This window comes from Anarhichas minor, unplaced genomic scaffold, assembly GCF_050575085.1.
Source record: "Anarhichas minor isolate MPS153535 unplaced genomic scaffold, ASM5057508v1 ptg000058l, whole genome shotgun sequence".
Taxonomy (NCBI): domain Eukaryota; kingdom Metazoa; phylum Chordata; class Actinopteri; order Perciformes; family Anarhichadidae; genus Anarhichas; species Anarhichas minor.
In genome coordinates, this window is record NW_027466504.1 from 5,067,469 (window position 1) to 5,086,123 (window position 18,655).

Consider the following 18,655-nt stretch of genomic DNA (forward strand, 5'->3'; position numbering starts at 1 on the left):
CATATGACAAGAAATATTGTCATTTTAAAATCTACACTAATGCAAGCGTTTTTGATTAAAAAGAACAGCAACTACAATTTTAGACGGAGCTCCAATGGTGCTATTTTTAGAACATGTCTCGCGGGCGACTCACGTGGTCCCTGCGGGCGACAGGGTGCCCGCGGGCACCGTGTTGGCTACCTCTGAGCTATACCATCATTGTTGTGGAAATCATTCTTAATAATTATTGTGAGGAATAATTAACTGACATGTGATCAAACAGTCTCTTCACATATATTATTATTATTAAAAGGTGATCTGTGCAACTTTGTTATTCAGGAAGTTTGTATCAAATAAGTAGCCCTTTGTACTACTCGGTACCCTTGAAGTAGCTCTCAGTTTAAAAAAGGTTGGTGACTCCTGACAGCCAGCTGTAGTTTCAAGTATCTGTTGTCAGATCAACTTTGTGCTGTGGACTCATTATCAAAGACAGGAGGTCAACACATGAACCAACAAAGAGCAGCTCGTCTGTCATGAATTAAAGTTTCACTTACTCAGTTTCGTCTCATGAACTTCAACACTCTGCAGCTCTCTGCTGTCTGGACCAGGTCTGTAGAAAAAGAGTTTTCTGTTGACATGCGTGAGACGATGAGCTCCATCAGGACTAAATCCTATTCTTCTTCTTCATCAGTCCTCAGTGTCTTCAGGCTGCTGTCACACTCCAACACTTTAATAAACCAGTCTGAACCTGCAGCACTCAGTTCAAAGATCAGCTGCATCATGTTTATATGACTTTATATGATACGTGTTAAAGTTTAACCCACAGCATCTTCCACACTGGAACAAACCTGAGAACATAAAGCTCCTCATCACTGACAACATCAACACTCCAACACTGTGATTGACTTTGAAACAGGACATGAATTCACCTCCAGAGCTGTAAATGTGACGTACCAATCTCCCCCGGGGATACATGAAGTATCCATCTAGTCACATATTATATACAATGCCTATAAAAAGTATTCACCCCCCTTGGATGTTTTCCCATTTTGTTGCTTTTATACATGAAATCATGATCAATAAAAAGCTTCTTTCATGTCAAAGTGAAAACAGATTTTTTACAAACTAATGTCAATTAATTAAAGATATATAGCGTAAAATAAGTGTTTGCATAAATATTCACCCCCTTTAAAGTGACTGACCTAATTCAACAGAAGTCCAGTTGATGCCAGCAGTGTCACACGTAGTGAAATGGAGATGACCTGAGTGCAGTTGATGTGTGTCAAGTGATTGTAGTATAAACACACCTGTGTCTGGGAGGTCCAGTCTCTGGTTCATCGGTATTCCTGCTACAATTGCAACATGAAGACAAAAGAACACTCCATGCAACTCAGAGAAAAGATCATTGAAAAGTACAAGTCAGGAGATGGCTACAAAAAGATTTCCAACTCACTGGACATCCCACAGAGTTCAGTTCAGTCCATCATTAAGAATTGGAAGGAGTATGGCACTTGTTTAAATCTCCTAGAGCTGGCCGTCCTCACACACTGAGTGACCGGGCAAGAAGAGGACTGATGAGGGAGAACACCAAGACACCTAGGACCACTCTGAAGGAGTTCAAAGCTTCAGTGACTCAGATGGGAGAGACTGTACATACAGCAACTGTTGCCTGGGTTCTTCACCAGTCGAAGCTGTATGGGAGAGTGGCAAAGAGAAAGCCACTGTTAAAAAAAGCTCATATGAAATCTCGCCTGGAGTTCACTCAAAGGCATGTTGGAAAAATTGAGCTTTTTGGCCATCAGACTAGACGCTATGTTTGGTGAACACCAAACACTGCACATCACCACAAACACACCATCTCCACCGTGAAGCATGGTGGTGGCAGCATCATGCTCTGGGGATGCTTCTCAGCAGCAGGCCCTGGAAGGCTTGTAAAGGTAGAGGGGAACATGAATGCAGAAAAATATATCGCCAAATCCTGGAGGATAATCTGACTCAGTCTGCAAGAGAACTACGACTTGGGAGAAGATTTATTCTCCAGCAAGACAACGACCCCAAGCATACAGCAAAAGCTCCACAGAATGGTTCAAAGACCACAAGGTGAATGTTCTGGAGTGGAAGTCAAAGCCCAGACCTCAATCCAATCCAGAATTTGTGTCTGGACTTGAAAAGAGCTGTTCACGCCCGATCCCTGAGCAGCCTGACAGAGCTTGAGCTGTTTTGAAGAAGAATAGAGAAAAATCTTAGTGTCCAGATGTGCCAGCCTGAGTGAGACACATCCACACACACACTCAGTGCTGTGATTGCAGCCAAAGGTGCATCTACTAAACACTGACCTGAAGGGGGTGAATACTTATGCAATCATTTACTTTACCTTATATATTTTAAATTAATTGACATTATTTTGTAAAAATCTGTTTTCACTTTGATATTAAAGAGGTTTTTTTTTGCAAATTCTTGTCAAAAAAGCCAAATTATACTGACCATGATTTCATGTATAAAAGCAACAAAAGGATGAAACATCCAAGAGGGGTGAATACTTATGCAAGGCACTGTACATGTACATCAGAAAGAGGAGAGTCAGGACTACAGTTGTCTTCCCTAACACGTCTTGTTCTGCTGCGCCCTCAGGTGGTGGAGGTCTGCTACGACGTCCTGAAGGAGCGTATCTTCTCCAAATAATGAGGGAAACAAGGGAAGGTGACCTTTGTTGACTGATTGAAATGTCATTAATACAATAAATGACTTAAGCAGGATTTCCTCTTTGCTCTATTTCTCTAAGATATCCAGTTTATCCTACAACGTTCGGCCTGTTGTGACAGTCAACAACGACAGTATATGGAACATATTTCACTGGGGATGTAACAATATACGGTGACTCAATACATCATACTGAGCAGCTGAAAAGTGGATCACAATGTGGACACATTTTCTTTATTTGAATAATAAAAGAGAGAAAAGTGTCTGGTTTGGGACTACTTTTCTCTCCAACGTTTCTGTGACACTTACATTGAGGTGTGATGAGGTTTAAAAAGCCCTTTAACCTTTTGTTTCTGTATTCTGAACTTGTTCGACTGGTAATATGTTGATAATATCTGAGCCTTTGGTTTTCTTTAGTGAAGCCTGGTTCACCCACACAGCTGCTTCCACTTGTGGCCTAATTAGAGCTCTTGTCAGGACTGTGTGGATGTGAACAGACCGAGATCTATTAACACCTTCTGACTCTCCTGTTCTCTAACTTCTGTTAAGCTGCTGCAGCTCACAGCTTTATGATTTATTAGTCATTGATTATATGAGTTGTTTGTTCAAATTAATAATATTCTAACATTTCTTTTCAGGGAATTCAGAAAGAGGAAATATAAGATTATTTGATATTTACACAATATTTAACAACTATTTGAACCTTTTATTTAACAAACTATGAGATTCTAACAATTCTTCTGTTAACATGAAGCAACTTTGAACCTTTTCGAGACATCGAGGTGAAATCTGATTGGATAAAAGCTCTCCTTAAAACAAGCTGCACTGGAAGCAGCGCTGCAGGCTGGAAGCAGAGCAACAGAGGAGGACAGTAGCTGTGCAATGAGAAAATAAGATAATGGGAAAAATAATTAGAATACATGTAGTGTATTTATGAAAAATGATTAAATAATAAAATAGCTATAACTTTGTGATTCTGTTTAGGCCCTGACGGCCCACCACTGCCATTCATAACATTGCTGATGTCTTCCTGCTCACCAATCTCAACACAGATCTCCTCCACGCTCCATGAAAACAAAAGAGGGAATAACTCAGGTTATAGAGCTCCTCTTTAAACCATCCATCTGCTGAGTCCATATTTTCGGTTGGTTCCTTCTGTCAAGTTAAGGCAAAAAGGTAGCAGGAGATGGACCCAAACACAGAGACACGGGGAGCAGAAGGATGAAGAAATGGTGATTTTAATAAGGAAAATGTCACACACATGTATACTACATGTGTATATAACCTCCAACACACACTCAGTCACAGTTTATTTATTTCTTTAAGATTAAAATCGAATTAAATCTAACGACTGAATGCGTCAGTTTATTTCCTTGTTTAATTTAATTAAAGTTTATAATTAGTTTGAATCTTTAGTCCAAACTTGTTCAGTTGTTCAGGACTCTGAGACTTGATGTGCAGTGAGAGGACGCCCCCTGCTGGATGAACAACACCACAGTCTGTGTCCCAAATCCATCATTCTACACACAATGTACTAAATACTGATCATATAGTGAACAAACAATCACCTTTATCATGTTAGAGTCACTGTTATTAACACGTATTGTTGGAAAGTCACAGAGCTCAGTTAAAGTTCATCAGATACAACTTTTATTTACTACATTTTATTATACACATATACACCTACACACATACATATGCACAAACACACAGACACACACTCATATATACACACGCATGCACACACACACACACACACTTAATGAATTCCAAAAAGATGATTGTTGGCTGCAATGTTTTTCTGATGGAATATAGGCTATATTTTATGTGTGTGTCTGTGTATATATATATATATACAGTATATATTTAAAAAATCTAATGATTATTGTAATATTATATTATTTTGTTTTTATAATCCTCTGTAATAAACAGAATAAACACCTAATGATTATTTCTTTATCGCTTAATATGATTAAGTAATTCATCAACTATGGTAATTATCATATTTTTATGTCCTGATTTATATCATATGTAATTAGTAATTTACCCAAAATAAATATTAAAACTTGTCTGATTAATATTTCAACATAGCGCATTATCTGACCATAAACTCCAGACCCTCCAGATGATGAAGGTCTTCATCACCAAGAGAAGAACATTTATCTGGATGCACCATGTTCAGCAGGTACTTTGTGACTTCTGGAGAAATCAAGAGATTGTTGATCAAATATCACTGCAAAGTAACACATTGTTAGTAGAAGAAGAAAAGACTCATGGACACTTTGAGTTTAAAATACGGAGACTTTTTTATTTCAGTTCATTTATAGTATTGCTAATAACACATCTATGTTCATTTAGAGATCAGAGAGGGTTGTAATATAGTGAGACTTGCTCTCTCCAGGGAATCCAAGGAACACATGATGTTCTGTTTGGACACATAAGATGTACGACCTTCAAGAATGAGAGTAAGGTTGTTGAAGTTACATCACTCTGTTCAGAGTATTGTTTCATCAACCTCTAGCATACTGGAGAGAGAACACTACAAACACCACCCTGAGGATAAACTCCTAATCACATTCTCTAACTCACACCAGCTGTGTGTGATCCTGTACACACTGAACTATCTGGTCAGCAGAGAGAAGGTTTCTCTAGCAGGAGGAGACTCTCCCTCCTACAGAGAACACAGAGACACTGAGGAAACAGACCTGGACCAGAACCTGAACCCAAACCCAAACCCAAAGCCAGGATAAAGAGGTTCAGTGAATGTGGTGTTGAAGGTGTGGAGGTGGATCAGTGTGTCAGAGGAGACTCTGTAGAAGGACAGAGAGCCAGCAGGACAGTCCACATACACTGCTACTCTACGAGAGGAGGAGGAGGAGGAGGAGGAGGAGGAGGAGGTGGTGATGGGTGTTCTTGTGTTATTGTGACGAACACAGTAACCATCATCAGAGCACTCCAGACTCCAGGACTGATCGTTCCTTCCAAACAAACAGTCTTCACTGTCTCCTCTCCTTCTGATTCCTCTGTAACTCACTGATATAGAAACGCCTCCTCTCCACTTGACCTCCCAGTAACAGCGACCAGTCAGACCAGTTCTACACAGCAGCTGATGACAGAAATCAAATCTGTCTGGATGATCAGGATATGACTGATCCTTCTCCACATGTGTCACCTTCCTGTTGTTGTCAGACAGTTTGAGGTTTCTGTTCACTGTGTTTGTGTCGAGTGTGAGTTCACAGGAATCTGATGGAGAGAACAAGACACAATACAGCTGCAGTTATTAATCTAGTTTGATGATGACATCAGAGAAGTGAATGAGTGATGTCACAGTTTGAAGATGCTTTGTTTTCATGAATCAAATTCAAAGCACACTTACACTTCCTCAGACCTGGTCTGAACCATCGGACTCCAGCAGGCTCCACCCTGAAAGGAGGAGGGGGGTCAGAGCAGCATGAAACATGGACATTACATCGCTCTCACACACAGAGCTTTGTTATTCATGTTCACATGGAGCACTTATTATTAATCAGCTCATACTCTTTTACTTCACTGGTGCTTCTTCTGATTGGCCCGATGACAACAGCCCATTATGTTCACTTATTCATGATATATTATTATTATTATTATCAGTATTATATTGACAATCATCATCCATTTCAGACTCAGTTTCCTCTACCAGTCAGTCAATAAATCAAATGTTTAAACCTGCATCAATTGATTTCTTTGTCCACTTGTGGACCTTTAAACTACTGAACAAGTAGCTGATTACCTGTGAAATCTCTGACATCTAAACCAAAGTCAAGTCTCCCTTCAGTCGCTTATGGACGCAATCAGCCAGTGTAAAACAGACTTAATATCACGGCTTGATGCTTCTACTGAAACCATTAATACGGTGGTGATATTAATTATTATCTTTTATATACAGTATATATATATAATATAAGAGGTAAACACCAAATCACTGCAGTACAACAAAGAGTCAGCTGCAACGAAGACGACATTGAGGAATTAAAAACCTGCATCAGTCACATTGAAAAAGAAAACAGTGAGCTGAAACAGAAGGCGGACTCAATGGAGAATTACAGCAGGTAATGGAGAGAGCTCACTCAGCCCCACACAGATGTATGTGGAAGGTGTCACCAGCATGTAGGCACCTATGTGCATTTAATGTGGCTCTGTCCAGAAATTCATACATTTTGGGTTGAAATTGGTAACCAAGTATCCTCCATAACACAGTGTCCTATTGAGCTCAATCCTGTACAATGCATCCTAGGCCTAGACGCTGCCTCACCAGAATTAAACAGATATAACAGAATTCTTAGTCTTCTATCATTCTGTGCACGGTTATCAATCTTACAGTATTGGCTAGACGGCGCACAACCATCTGTTTCAAGTTGGCTTTATAATGTTCTACATCTACTCCCATTGGAGAGGCTCACACATGTTCTCCAAGGAGACATTAATGGGTTCTTCTCTGTTTGGAACCCTGTTATGGATTTTATTGGAGAGGACTATGCCGAAACCATACGAATAGGTTTTGCAACGTGGGATCCAAGTGAGCTGGTGAAGGGAAAAGTCCACAATATTTAATATTATTTAATTGTTGTGACAGGTATAATATGGACGATGATGATCTACAACTGTGGTGTCTGTATAGTTAGCCGCAATTAATATTGAATTGTTATTGCAGGGTCAATATGGAGGGTGATGATTTATGTTTGTTTTGGTTTGTTGTGTCTCGATTTTTTTTTTTGTGTCTGAGTCTGATTGTTTGTATAGTTAGCAGGTATGTTATGTGCTGTTCTTTTTGGGGGTAACATGTGGTGTGTAAACTATATAAACTGAAAATAAAATGATTGAAAGAAAGTAGTTGTGTCTAACATGATATCAACCAGCTGCTTCCACATCCGGCAGTTACACATCAACATGATGATTCATCAGGACTCTTTGTGTTTGTGTCACCTGATGAATGGAAGTCCAATATTCTCTCTCTTTTAGGTCTTCACCACCTCCTGAGGGAAATATCTGTCTCTGTAGCTGCTAAATGCTCCACTATGTTCACCAGCTAGTCTCTAACTGAGTCTGTCTGCTGTTTGCTGCTGAGCAGGTAGTGAACAGTGGTAGTAAAGGAAGTAAAGGAGAAAGTAGCCTGAAATCACTACAACACCACAAACCCTCTGATGGAGGAGGTCGGGGGGATGGTTGGATGTACAAAGTGTCTGACTTTGACACTGCTGTTCACATCCCGTCTCCTAGCAACAGTTAACACTGGTTTCTATTATCTGTAATCTGAGGGTGAAAACATTACAGTTCAAGTCCGTCTGCAGCCACAGAGCACTGCCTGTGTCCCCCTATAACTTTGGTTCAGTCCTAAATAAACCTCTTTGGGCTCTGACACACCATGTCCACAATCAGCTGTTGGTTCTTCACTGAGCGTCTGTGGCCGACTGTTACCTGTAGTTTCAACAAGTTGACCCTTATCATCCAGGGAACTGGCTCTCAGTGCAAAACAAACCAAAACCAGGTAAAACTATTCTCCTTTAAAACAGCAAAACATTCTTATTGTGATGATTTATCAAGACGGTTTAAACAGATTGTTTCTTTGTCTGTTTGTCTTTTTACAATAATTTCTGGACAGCTCGGTGTACTTGTACTCTGTGTGATGCAAATATACCTGGGTGAACTGAAGAAAATCCAATCTTTCTTGTGTTTTGTGGGTGTTTGTCACTGAGTTGCTAATAGTGAGATCATGTGGTGTCTCACCATGAGTCAAATAGATAACAGTGATTGAGCCAGCCGTTAGAGTTATAACAAAAGTCATGAAGTCAATGAAGCTGAGCATCGACATCGAAAATCAACCACATCAGGCAACACACTCTGGTGGCAGATGACGAGCATCAAAACATCCAACTATTGTTTGACACGAAAGAAAGAGAGAGAAAGAGAACTTTCTCTCTCTTTCTTTCTCTTTTTATTGTGAATGTAAACGGTTTCAAACACCACCATTGTAATTTAATCCACCGTGGATCACATTTTTCTGTTCTACAAGGTTCTTACAATAGAGTGGAAACACAAACAGCAATTCACAAAAATGACTTGTGGACCCTAGTTTAGTCTCTGAGATTAGTTCCTCTGGTTCCATAGTTCTGGTTAATTTCCTGGTGAAAAAGGGGTTCATGAAATCTGAAATCCTGATGAACAAATTTGAAGATTCAGAAAGAGAGAGGCTATTTACATTGCATGGAGCTAATAGTTTAGAGACATTTAAATCATTGAAGACAAAATAACTTGATCTGACCTGAGAGTTCCCAGTGTCCAGTGTGGACTCTTCAGTCCAGCTGACAGCAGCTTCACTCCTGAATCCTGCAGGTCGTTGTTACTCAGGTCCAGCTCTCTCAGACTAGAGGACTGAGAGCTGAGAACTGAGGAAAGATCTTCACAGCTTCTCTCTGAGAGGTTACAGTCACTCAGTCTGAAGAGATAACAATCAACAAGAAGAAAAATAACATTTGTGTTAAAAATAAATCCTCTTTGATAATGAGTCTGGACTAAAGTACAATCAGAAAGAACAAAGATAATTTGTTCAGTGAAAGTGGATAAAATTCTTACTGTTCTACTCTAAACACGATAAAAGATTCAGTTAATTGTTCTTGTGACGACCCTCTCTGCCTGTTCGTTTGGCTGCCTTCCTTGCAGGTGTGGAGGTGGGTGTGGCAGAGGGTCATCAGGCAGAGTGGAAGCACCTGAGGCCATTTGCATCACTGGCCCTTTGACCTGGTCTATTATGGCAGGGGTATAGGACTTTGTTGATGCTCCATGCGAGGAGGTTCTGGATCGTTGCTCTAGAGATCAGCTCTTCAAGATTGCAGAAGAGTATGATATTGATCTAAGTGGTGTTGGTGATAAACGGCTTGAAGAAAATGTAACGGCTATGGTTAAAAAGCAGTTGGTTGAGAGAGGGATGCTGGTGGCTAAACAAGAGGGACTGGGTCAGCCAATAGCAGCACCGGCACTTTCAGTTCCATCAGGGAACCTTACCTTTGAGCAGCAAAAATAATTGCTTTTGTTGCAGTTTTCTCATGAGAAGGAGAAACAAAGAGTGGAAGTGGAGAAACAAATGGAAATTGAGCAGTTGCGGTACAAAATAGAACAGGAAAAGATGGCATTAGTCAGAGATGGTAAGCTTTCTGGAGATGTTTTTCATGCGGAAAATGGTTCATCTCATTCTCGGGATATTGTGAGTAATTTGCATCGCTTACCTAAGTTTAACGAGAAGGATCCGGATGCGTTTTTCTCACTGTTTGAGCAGATTGCACAGGCAAGAAATTGGTCAGACTCTGAGCAAACCTTGCTGTTGCAGTGTGTGTTGTCAGGAAAAGCCCAGGAGGCATATGCAGCTTTAGATAATGATCTAACTTATAAATCAGTCAAGGATGCTGTACTGATGACATATGAGTTGGTTCCTGAAGCATATCGACAGTGTTTTAGGATGTTGGGAAAAAAGGTTCAACCAGTCTCATATGGAGTTTGCGAGGGAGCTGACAAATAATTTCAATTGTTGGTGTATGTCTTCTGATGCTAATGATTTTGGAAGTTTGTATAATCTGGTTTTCTTGGAACAGTTTAAGAACTCTCTGCCCAGTCGTGTTGCCACATATCTTACGGAGCGTAAGGTTACAACTGCCAACCAGGCTGCGGGATTGGCTGAGTACGTGCTCATTCATAAAAGCCGGCTCGGTGAGCCCGTGTGGGAGCCTGTGTTGCAGAATGATGGAGGTGTTAAGTCATCTGGTCGCTTCGGGGGTTTTCCAGGTGGAGCGCCTGAAATGGGAGAAGATGCATGCAATTACTGCCGTGAGGCAGGCCACTGGAAACAGGACTGTCCAATACTTAGGTGGGCGGCTAAAACCTGCTGCACTGGTTGTAAGTGTTCCTGGTCCTGTGGGAGTGTGGGCATGCAGAATCTGGTGTGGTTGGAGGCCCAGATGAGTCCTATCGGCCTTTTGTCTCAGAAGGGTTTGTAACACAGACTGGTAGTGACATTAAGGTGCCCGTTAAGATTTTGAGGGATACGGGTGCTTTCAACTCCTATGTTCGAGACTCTATTTTGTCATTTTCAGATGAGACCGATACAGGGGATAAAATCCTGATGCGAGGAATGGGGTTGAGGGTGTTGCCTGTCCCGGTGCATATGCTGGATCTAGACTGTGGCTTGGTGCAGGGCAGAGTTCCTATTGGGGTGAGACCAGTGTTACCAGTGGAAGGGATTGACATCATTTTGGGAAACGACCTGGCTGGCAGTCGTATGGGCAGATGTGCCTCCTCCTCCGATAGTCATTCCCTTTCCTTCAGCCTCAGAACAGCCTGAGAGTGTTCTAAACTTTTCTGAAGTTCTCCCTCCATGTGCAGTTACTCGATCGATGAGTCGTAATCAGGTCACTGAACCTGCACCACTGGAGCCGATTCCAGCTATCAGTCAGCCGTTTGAGTACCTAATCATTGATTGTGTGGTGCCGCTGCCCCATGCGAAGTCTGGTAGCCAGTATTTACTGACTGTTATGTATCAAAGCACCGGGTACCCGGCAGCGTATCCTCTGCGAACAATAAATGCAGAATCTGTGGTTAGGGCCCTGAGGCAATTCATAACTGTGTTTGGCATCCCTAGAGTCATACAAAGTGACCAGGGATCACATTTTTCTTCTCACCTGATGGCCCAAGTGTTAAAACTGCTAGTTATCAGACTTAACCAGTCGTCTGCTTATCACACACGGAGTCGGGGTGCTTTGGAGCGGTTTCACCAAAAACTCAAGTCTCTTTTGCGCTCATATTGCACTGAGCTAGCTGGGGACTGGGAAGATGGGCTACCGTGGTTGCTGTTAGCTGCACGGGAGGTTGTAGGCCTACAGGACAGTACAGGGTTTAGCCCAAATGATCTAGTGTTTGGCTACACTGTCCGGGGTCCATTGTCTGTGTTTATGGATGATTGGAAGGAGTCAGGTCCGCCCACCAATCTTATTGAGTATGTGAATGGGTTTAGACATCAACTTTATTCTGCGGGGGAGCTGGTAAAGGAAATGTTGGCTGCATCACAAGCTAAAATGAAGAAGAGGTATGGTCCTCAAGCTGAGATGCATGAGTTTAGTGCCGGTGATCAAGTTTTGGCTCTTTGTCCGTTGGTGACTTCACCCTTCCAGGCTAAGTTTTGTGGTCCATTTACAGTGGTCAAACGCATCTCGGACAAGAATTATTTGATTTCAGCTCGCGGTCGCAGGAAACCTATTAAATTGTTCCAGGTTAACTTGCTTAAACCCTATTATGCTCACTCTTCTAGTGCGCATGACATTGGTCCAGCAGGAACCAATGTCATGGAGTCCTGTGGGGGCTGATAACGTGGATGCAGGTTCAGTTGAGTATGGGCGATGCTGTTCTGGATTCTGATGAGGGGTTGTTTTCTGGTCGACTGAAAAATGAAGGGACCCTCATGAGGTTAAATGGGTTGTTTATCTCCTAGTTTGTTTGCTGTTGTGGTGGTCCTGTGGGACCCCCGTCTTATGGGGGGGGGGGGTGTGACGACCCTCTCTGCATGTTCGTTTGGTTGCCTTCCTTGCAGGTGTGGAGGTGGGTGTGGCAGAGGGTCGTCAGGCAGAGTGGAAGCACCTGAGGCCATTTGCAACACTGGCCCTGTGTGCCAGAGCACTCAGTACAAAAACCCTCTGGATTCTCAGTTGGGCTCTCGCTCCTTCCTGATACACCCACTTTGGTTTCTGTTGCGGTTATGGTTCGTTTCTACACTATAAAACACTGCATATACACTTTACACGCACCCACTCACCTACACTGCTGAAATGGCTGACTTCACATGTCACTGTTAGTTTATGTTTGTCTTTTACATTACTTTAAACTTAATAAATAATTAATCAACTGTTCCATTGAATGAGTCTCCCTTTTTTGTCATGGCCGTTCGGCCCAGTTTGTGACAAATCTGAAATCCTGATGAACAAATTCGAAGATTCAGAAAGAGAGAGGCTATTGACATTGTATGGAGCTGATAGTTTAGAGACATTTAAATCATTGAAGACAAAATAACTTGATCTGACCTGAGAGTTCCCAGTGTCCAGTGTGGACTCTTCAGTCCAGCAGAAAGCAGCTTCACTCCTGAATCCTGCAGGTCGTTGTTACTCAGGTCCAGCTCTCTCAGACTAGAGGACTGAGAGCTGAGAACTGAGGAAAGATCTTCACAGCTTCTCTCTGAGAGGTTACAGTCACTCAGTCTGAAGAGACAACAATCAACAAGAAGAAAAATAACATTTGTGTTAAAAAGAAATCCTCTTTGATAATGAGTCTGGACTAAAGTACAATCAGAAAGAACAAAGAATTTGTTCAGTGAAAGTGGATAAAATTCTTACTGTTCTACTCTAAACACGATAAAAGATTCAGTTAATTGTTCTCTACTGTAGTACTATCAATATCAGGATGAGGGTTAGATATTTAATGTTTGTCATTCGTGTTAAATACAAAGTTAGGCTTTTCTGTCGCCTTCAAGACTCATTTGAGAGAGAGAGAGAGGGAGAACGAAGTGAGGGAAAAAGAGAAATTAAACTTCATATTCTGATTTCATGTCGGTTACGTTCTAAAGCAGAAATAAAAAATGAAAAACTACCTGAGAGTTTCCAGTTTACAGTGTGGACTCTCCAGTCCAGCAGACAGCAGATTCACTCCTGAATCCTGCAGGTCGTTGTTACTCAGGTCCATTTCTCTCAGACTAGAGGACTGGGAACTGAGAACTGAGGACAGAGCTTCACAGCTTCTCTCTGAGAGGTTACAGCCACTCAGTCTGAAGAGACAATGATGAAGAAAAAATAAGCAATGAGTAGAAAAGATAGCAGCGTATTTAAGTTATGATATATGAATCTAACTCTCTCTGTACTTACAGAGCTTTGTTGGAGGCTTTGACCACTGGCAGCAACCTCAGAAGAGCCGCCTCTGAAGCAGAGTATTTCTTCAGGTCAAACACGTCAAGATCTTTTCCTGATGACAGTAAGATGAAGACCAGAGCTGACCACTGAGCAGAAGACAGTTCTTCTGTGGAGAGAAGTCCTGAACTCAGGGACTGTTGGATCTCCTCCACTAGAGAACGATCATTCAGTTCATTCAGACAGTGGAACAGATTGATGCTTTTCTCTGGAGACACATTCTCACTGATCTTCTTCTTGATGTACTGGACGGTTCTCTGATTGGTCTGTAAGCTACTTCCTGTCTGTGTCAGCAGACCTCGTAGGAGAGTCTGATTGGTCTCCAGTGAAAGACCTAGGAGGAAGCGGAGGAACAAGTCCAGGTGTCCATTCGGACTCTGTAAGGCCTTGTCCACAGCACTCTGGTAGAAAAGTTTTGGTTCAGGTTTGTCTCTAAAGACTTTAGACGTGGATGTTGGTTGTTCTTCTGACAGCAGATTGAAACCAGAGTTGAAGAAGGTCAGATGGACATGAAGAGCAGCCAGAAACTCCTGAACACTCAGATGGACGAAGCAGAACACCTTGTCCTGGTACAGTCCTCTCTCCTCTCTAAAGATCTGTGTGAACACTCCTGAGTACACTGAGGCTGCTCTGATATCGATGCCACACTCTGTCAGGTCGGATTCATAGAAGATCAGGTTGCCTTTCTGCAGCTGATCAAAAGCCAGTTCTCCCAAAGACTCAGTCATCTTCCTGCTCTCTGGACTCCAGTGTGGATCTGTCTCAGCTCCTCCATCATACTTGACCTTCTTCAGTTTGGACTGAACCACCAGGAAGTGGATGTACATCTCAGTCAGGGTCTTGGGCAGCTCTCCTCCCTCTCTGGTCTTCAACACATCCTCCAGAACTGTAGCAGTGATCCAGCAGAAGACTGGGATGTGGCACATGATGTGGAGGCTTCGTGAGGTCTTGATGTGGGAGATGATCCTGCTGGCCTGCTTCTCATCTCTGAATCTCTTCCTGAAGTACTCCTCCTTCTGTGGGTCAGTGAACCCTCTGACCTCTGTCACCATGTCGACACACTCAGGAGGGATCTGATTGGCTGCTGCAGGTCGTGTGGTTATCCAGAGGCGAGCAGAGGGAAGCAGTTTCCCCATGATGAGATTTGTCAGCAGCACATCCACTGAGGTGGACTCAGTAACATCAGTCAGGATCTCATTGTTGTGGAAGTCCAGAGGAAGTCGACACTCATCCAGACCGTCAAAGATGAACAGAACCAGGAACTCTTCAAACCTGCAGATTCCTGCTTCTTTGGTTTCACTGAAGAAGTGATGAACAAGTTCCACCAAGCTGTACTGTTTCTCTTTCAGCACATTCAGCTCTCTGAAAGTGAATGGAAATGTGAACTGTATGTCCTGGTTGGCTTTGTCTTCAGCCCAGTCCAGAGTGAACTTCTGTGTTAAGACTGTTTTCCCAATGCCAGCCACTCCCTTTGTCATCACTGTTCTGATTGGTTTCTCTCTTCCAGGTGAGGCTTTAAAGATGTCTTCTTGTCTGATGGTTGTTTCTGGTCTGTGTGGTTTCCTGGATGCTGTTTCAATCTGTCTGACCTCATGTTCATCATTGACCTCTGCAGTCCCTCCCTCTGTGATGTAGAGCTCTGTGTAGATCTGATTCAGAAGGGTTGGGTTTCCTGCTTTAGCGATCCCCTCAAACACACACTGGAACTTCTTCTTCAGGTTAGATTTGAGTTCACGCTGACAAACTGCAGCAGAAAATCCTGAATGAACACACAACAAAGAAGATCAATGAGTCAAAGAATAGATTTCAACATGTCATTTCCTCAAAGAATGAGTCTATGAATATATTTTGGTCCATCTCTTGAGACTTTATGAAATGTCCCATTTATCCAGCATGTTAAATCTTCAGAGAAATCCTCTTACTGCTCTGCAGACAGTCAGCCAGTTCCTCCTGCTTCATTCTCCTCAGGAAGTGCAGTGTGATCTTCACAAATGCCTCTCTGCTGCTCCTCCTCTGCTCTTCATCCTCACCGTCCAACACCTCCTCATCCTCCCTCTGACTCTCTAAGCATTCTGGGTAATCTGAACTCACAACCTTCTGGATCTTCTTCAGCTCGTTCTTCACAAAAGTGACGATGTTGTCCTCCAGCAGCTGGAACAGAATATTCTATGAATGACACAAACTAAAACCATGGAACCAAACATCAGATCCATGTTGGACAGACTGACAATCCACTGGTCTACAAAGTGCAGCATGGAGATGATTGTGAACAGAATAGATGTAAAAGTAGTTGTACATGTACAGACCATAAATATGGAGTCCAGGTGTGTTTGATGCTGCTGGGCAGACTGACCTCTGGGAACCTCTGAGCTCTCCTGGTCCTCTCTGTGGAGGAATCATGAAGAATTAGCTCACATTGTGTTTGTCCACACAGAGACCAACACAAGGTAAAGGTCCATGAAGTGATATCTGGATGTGGATCAGATGAGTCCCTGTAGTGGTAAAGGTTTACTAGTCCTGCTGATCCCACTGAGAATCAACAGCTCAGTCTTTCAGCTCACTGTTTTCTTCACCAGTCAGTTTGGTTTAGTCCCAACAGCTCTCACCAAGCCCTCCATGTAGCTCTCCCTCCTTCACTGTACACTGCTGAAGTGCCCTGGAGCAAGGCACGCAGAACCTCTAGCTGCTCCAGTGGAGCGTCTCAGTGTCGGACTGGTTGTACTGGGCAGCTCCCAGTGTGAATGTGTTTCAATGAAGAAGAGTGTTGGTGCTCAGAGAACTTCATCTGAGTCAGTAAAGGTTTAAAACCTGGAGATCTCACAACAGAGAGTCTGATAGAAACACATCATCATTCATCATCATCCTCATCATCATCACTTTGTTTTCATCATCAGTTTGAAATCGTCACCTTTGATCAACAGAGTGGCGTCCATCTTTGAAGACTAAAGGAAGATCCATAGACCGGTCACTCTTCATTGACACACAGCTGGGTTCAGGTCCAGATCCAGGTACAGGTCCTTCCAGCTTCCTCCTGATAGAAACACCAGATACATTCTGCACTGAGACAAAACTTGTCTGATTTAATAAACCTACTGTACAGAGGTCGTGTTAACCGAGACACACACACACACACACACACACGCTGTCCAAACACTGCCCTGTAAATCTGCTTTTTAGTGTTAAATTATAATTATTCTGATATCCACATCACAGGGCAAAGTTGTGACCAGAATTCCCAAAACAAACTGGTTTGTTAAGTTCAACAAGGAGAGCCTGATATGAGCTCATCAGTGGAAGCTCCAATACTCTGCACTCAACTCTGTCAGCAACACAGTGATACAGGAAGCCAAAGCACTCTCCACAATCTCACACTGATATCATGACACCACAGAGCTTACACTGCACGACACACATCTCTCTTTAGGAGCAGACGGAGAATTTGAAGACAAATGGAACAGACAAGGTCAACATAAAGATACACTCAGCATGGGCTTCACTGTCAGCTCTGACTCTTGGACTACCTAAACTTGACACACCGTTCACACAATACTTTGACCAAAGAGACGGTTACATGACATCAGTTTTGACTCAGGAACATGGGGGGAAACAGGGACCTGTTGCATATTTCCCTACTAGACTAGACCCTGCAGCAGCTGGCCTTCCTCTGTGTCTGCGTGCTATAGCTGCTGCAGAGAAAGCAGTAGTGGCATCACGTGACATTGTGGGTTATGGTGAGCTCACACATCATTTCACATGCAGTTTCACATATCCTGCATACTCAGAAAACATCTCACCTTTCTGCACAGTGTTTGCTGCGCTATCACACAACCTTATTCGATTTGCCTAACATTACTGTGAAAAGATGTACTACCCTTAATCCTGCCCCTCTTTTCCCTACGGCAGCAGATGGAGAGCCACATAACTGTTTCTCCTGAACAGGTCTCCACACCAAGACCTGACCTCACAGAGTCCCCTCTGCCAAATGCTGATTTAGAGCTGTTTGTGGACGGTTCGGCATCCCACAGGAGACAGGAGAAGGGTTGGCTGGGTTTGCTGTAGTCTCATCACATGGCACTCTGCAGCGGTAAGTTGGCATCCCACTTTTCTGCTCAAGCTGCAGAATTTGTGGCTCTTATAGAAGCCTTTTTTGTTTTCTAACAATTTGTCTCAGAATTCAAAAGCCCGAAATGATATAGCAGCTGGCTTTGAATCTATTTTCTACCTGGTAACAATCAACAAGCATGTAGCTTGGATAAATTATATCTATTTTAATCAACAGTGATTTGTTAACTATACTAGAGATGCTCTGCAGGCCCTGGGTGAGCAGATCCACGCTACGACCCAGACGGTATGGCAGAACAGGATGCCCTACACATGTTGGCTGAAAAAGGAGGGTTTGTGTTATGTTCGGGGACTCCTGTTGTACTTTCATTCCAAACAACACAGCTCCAGATGGCTCATACACCAAAGCCCTCTCTAAACTCAAAACCATGGCTGAGGAACTCAAGGACAATGCTGGTGTGGATGCGTGGACAGAAAAGTGGTTTGTAAACTTATTTGGCCGATGGGGTGCTATTTTGGCTTGAATTGGCGTTATCATAGTTGTTTGTGTAACTGTTGTTGCCCTATGTGGTTGTTGCATCATTCCATGTTCTAGAAAGCTGATTGAAAATCCATAACAAAGAGTGTTTCCCAATATGTGAATCTTCCCCAGGCCGATCGGGTCTCATCTGACTTGTTTCCAATGGCCGACTCTTTTCCTCCCTTAGATAAGGAGACATTTCTGTGTAATACTTATGTTTATTACAGCTTGCTGCTTTAGAAATATAATCTCACAAATCAGCTAGTGCTTCCATTTATTTTACTTGATAAAGAAATGAATTGAATTGACAGGTGATTCTGGATGTTTATTACAGACTTAGATGACAGAATTTCTTACAAATTGTTTAAGTTGATTGATTATTGTTTATTATGAAGCTCACTGACATGTTGTCTCATTATAC

The 18,655-nt window shown here is 42.6% G+C and overlaps 2 protein-coding genes across 8 annotated transcripts in view; one reads left to right on the forward strand and one right to left on the reverse strand.

Annotated features, from left to right (window-relative positions):
• aifm2 (AIF family member 2) overlaps positions 1 to 18,655 on the forward strand; it is a 66,812-nt gene that overhangs the window by 36,557 nt on the left and 11,600 nt on the right. The gene's annotated exons all lie outside the window — the stretch shown is intronic.
• The window catches only part of LOC142932588 (NLR family CARD domain-containing protein 3-like), a 216,297-nt gene continuing 202,608 nt past the window's right edge, over positions 4,967 to 18,655 (reverse strand). For 4 of the 7 annotated variants that reach the window (XM_076076509.1, XM_076076508.1, XM_076076507.1 and 1 more), the window contains 9 exons: positions 16,561 to 16,683; positions 15,959 to 16,037; positions 15,575 to 15,803; positions 13,611 to 15,411; positions 13,340 to 13,513; positions 12,777 to 12,950; positions 8,978 to 9,151; positions 6,056 to 6,102; positions 4,967 to 5,922 (listed from right to left, as the gene is read on the reverse strand). In XM_076076509.1, the coding sequence (XP_075932624.1) occupies positions 5,351 to 5,922; positions 6,056 to 6,102; positions 8,978 to 9,151; positions 12,777 to 12,950; positions 13,340 to 13,513; positions 13,611 to 15,411; positions 15,575 to 15,803; positions 15,959 to 16,037; positions 16,561 to 16,683 (3,373 nt within the window). In that variant the 3' untranslated portion in view covers positions 4,967 to 5,350. The other 3 variants (XM_076076512.1, XM_076076511.1, XM_076076513.1) reach the window with 3 other exon arrangements.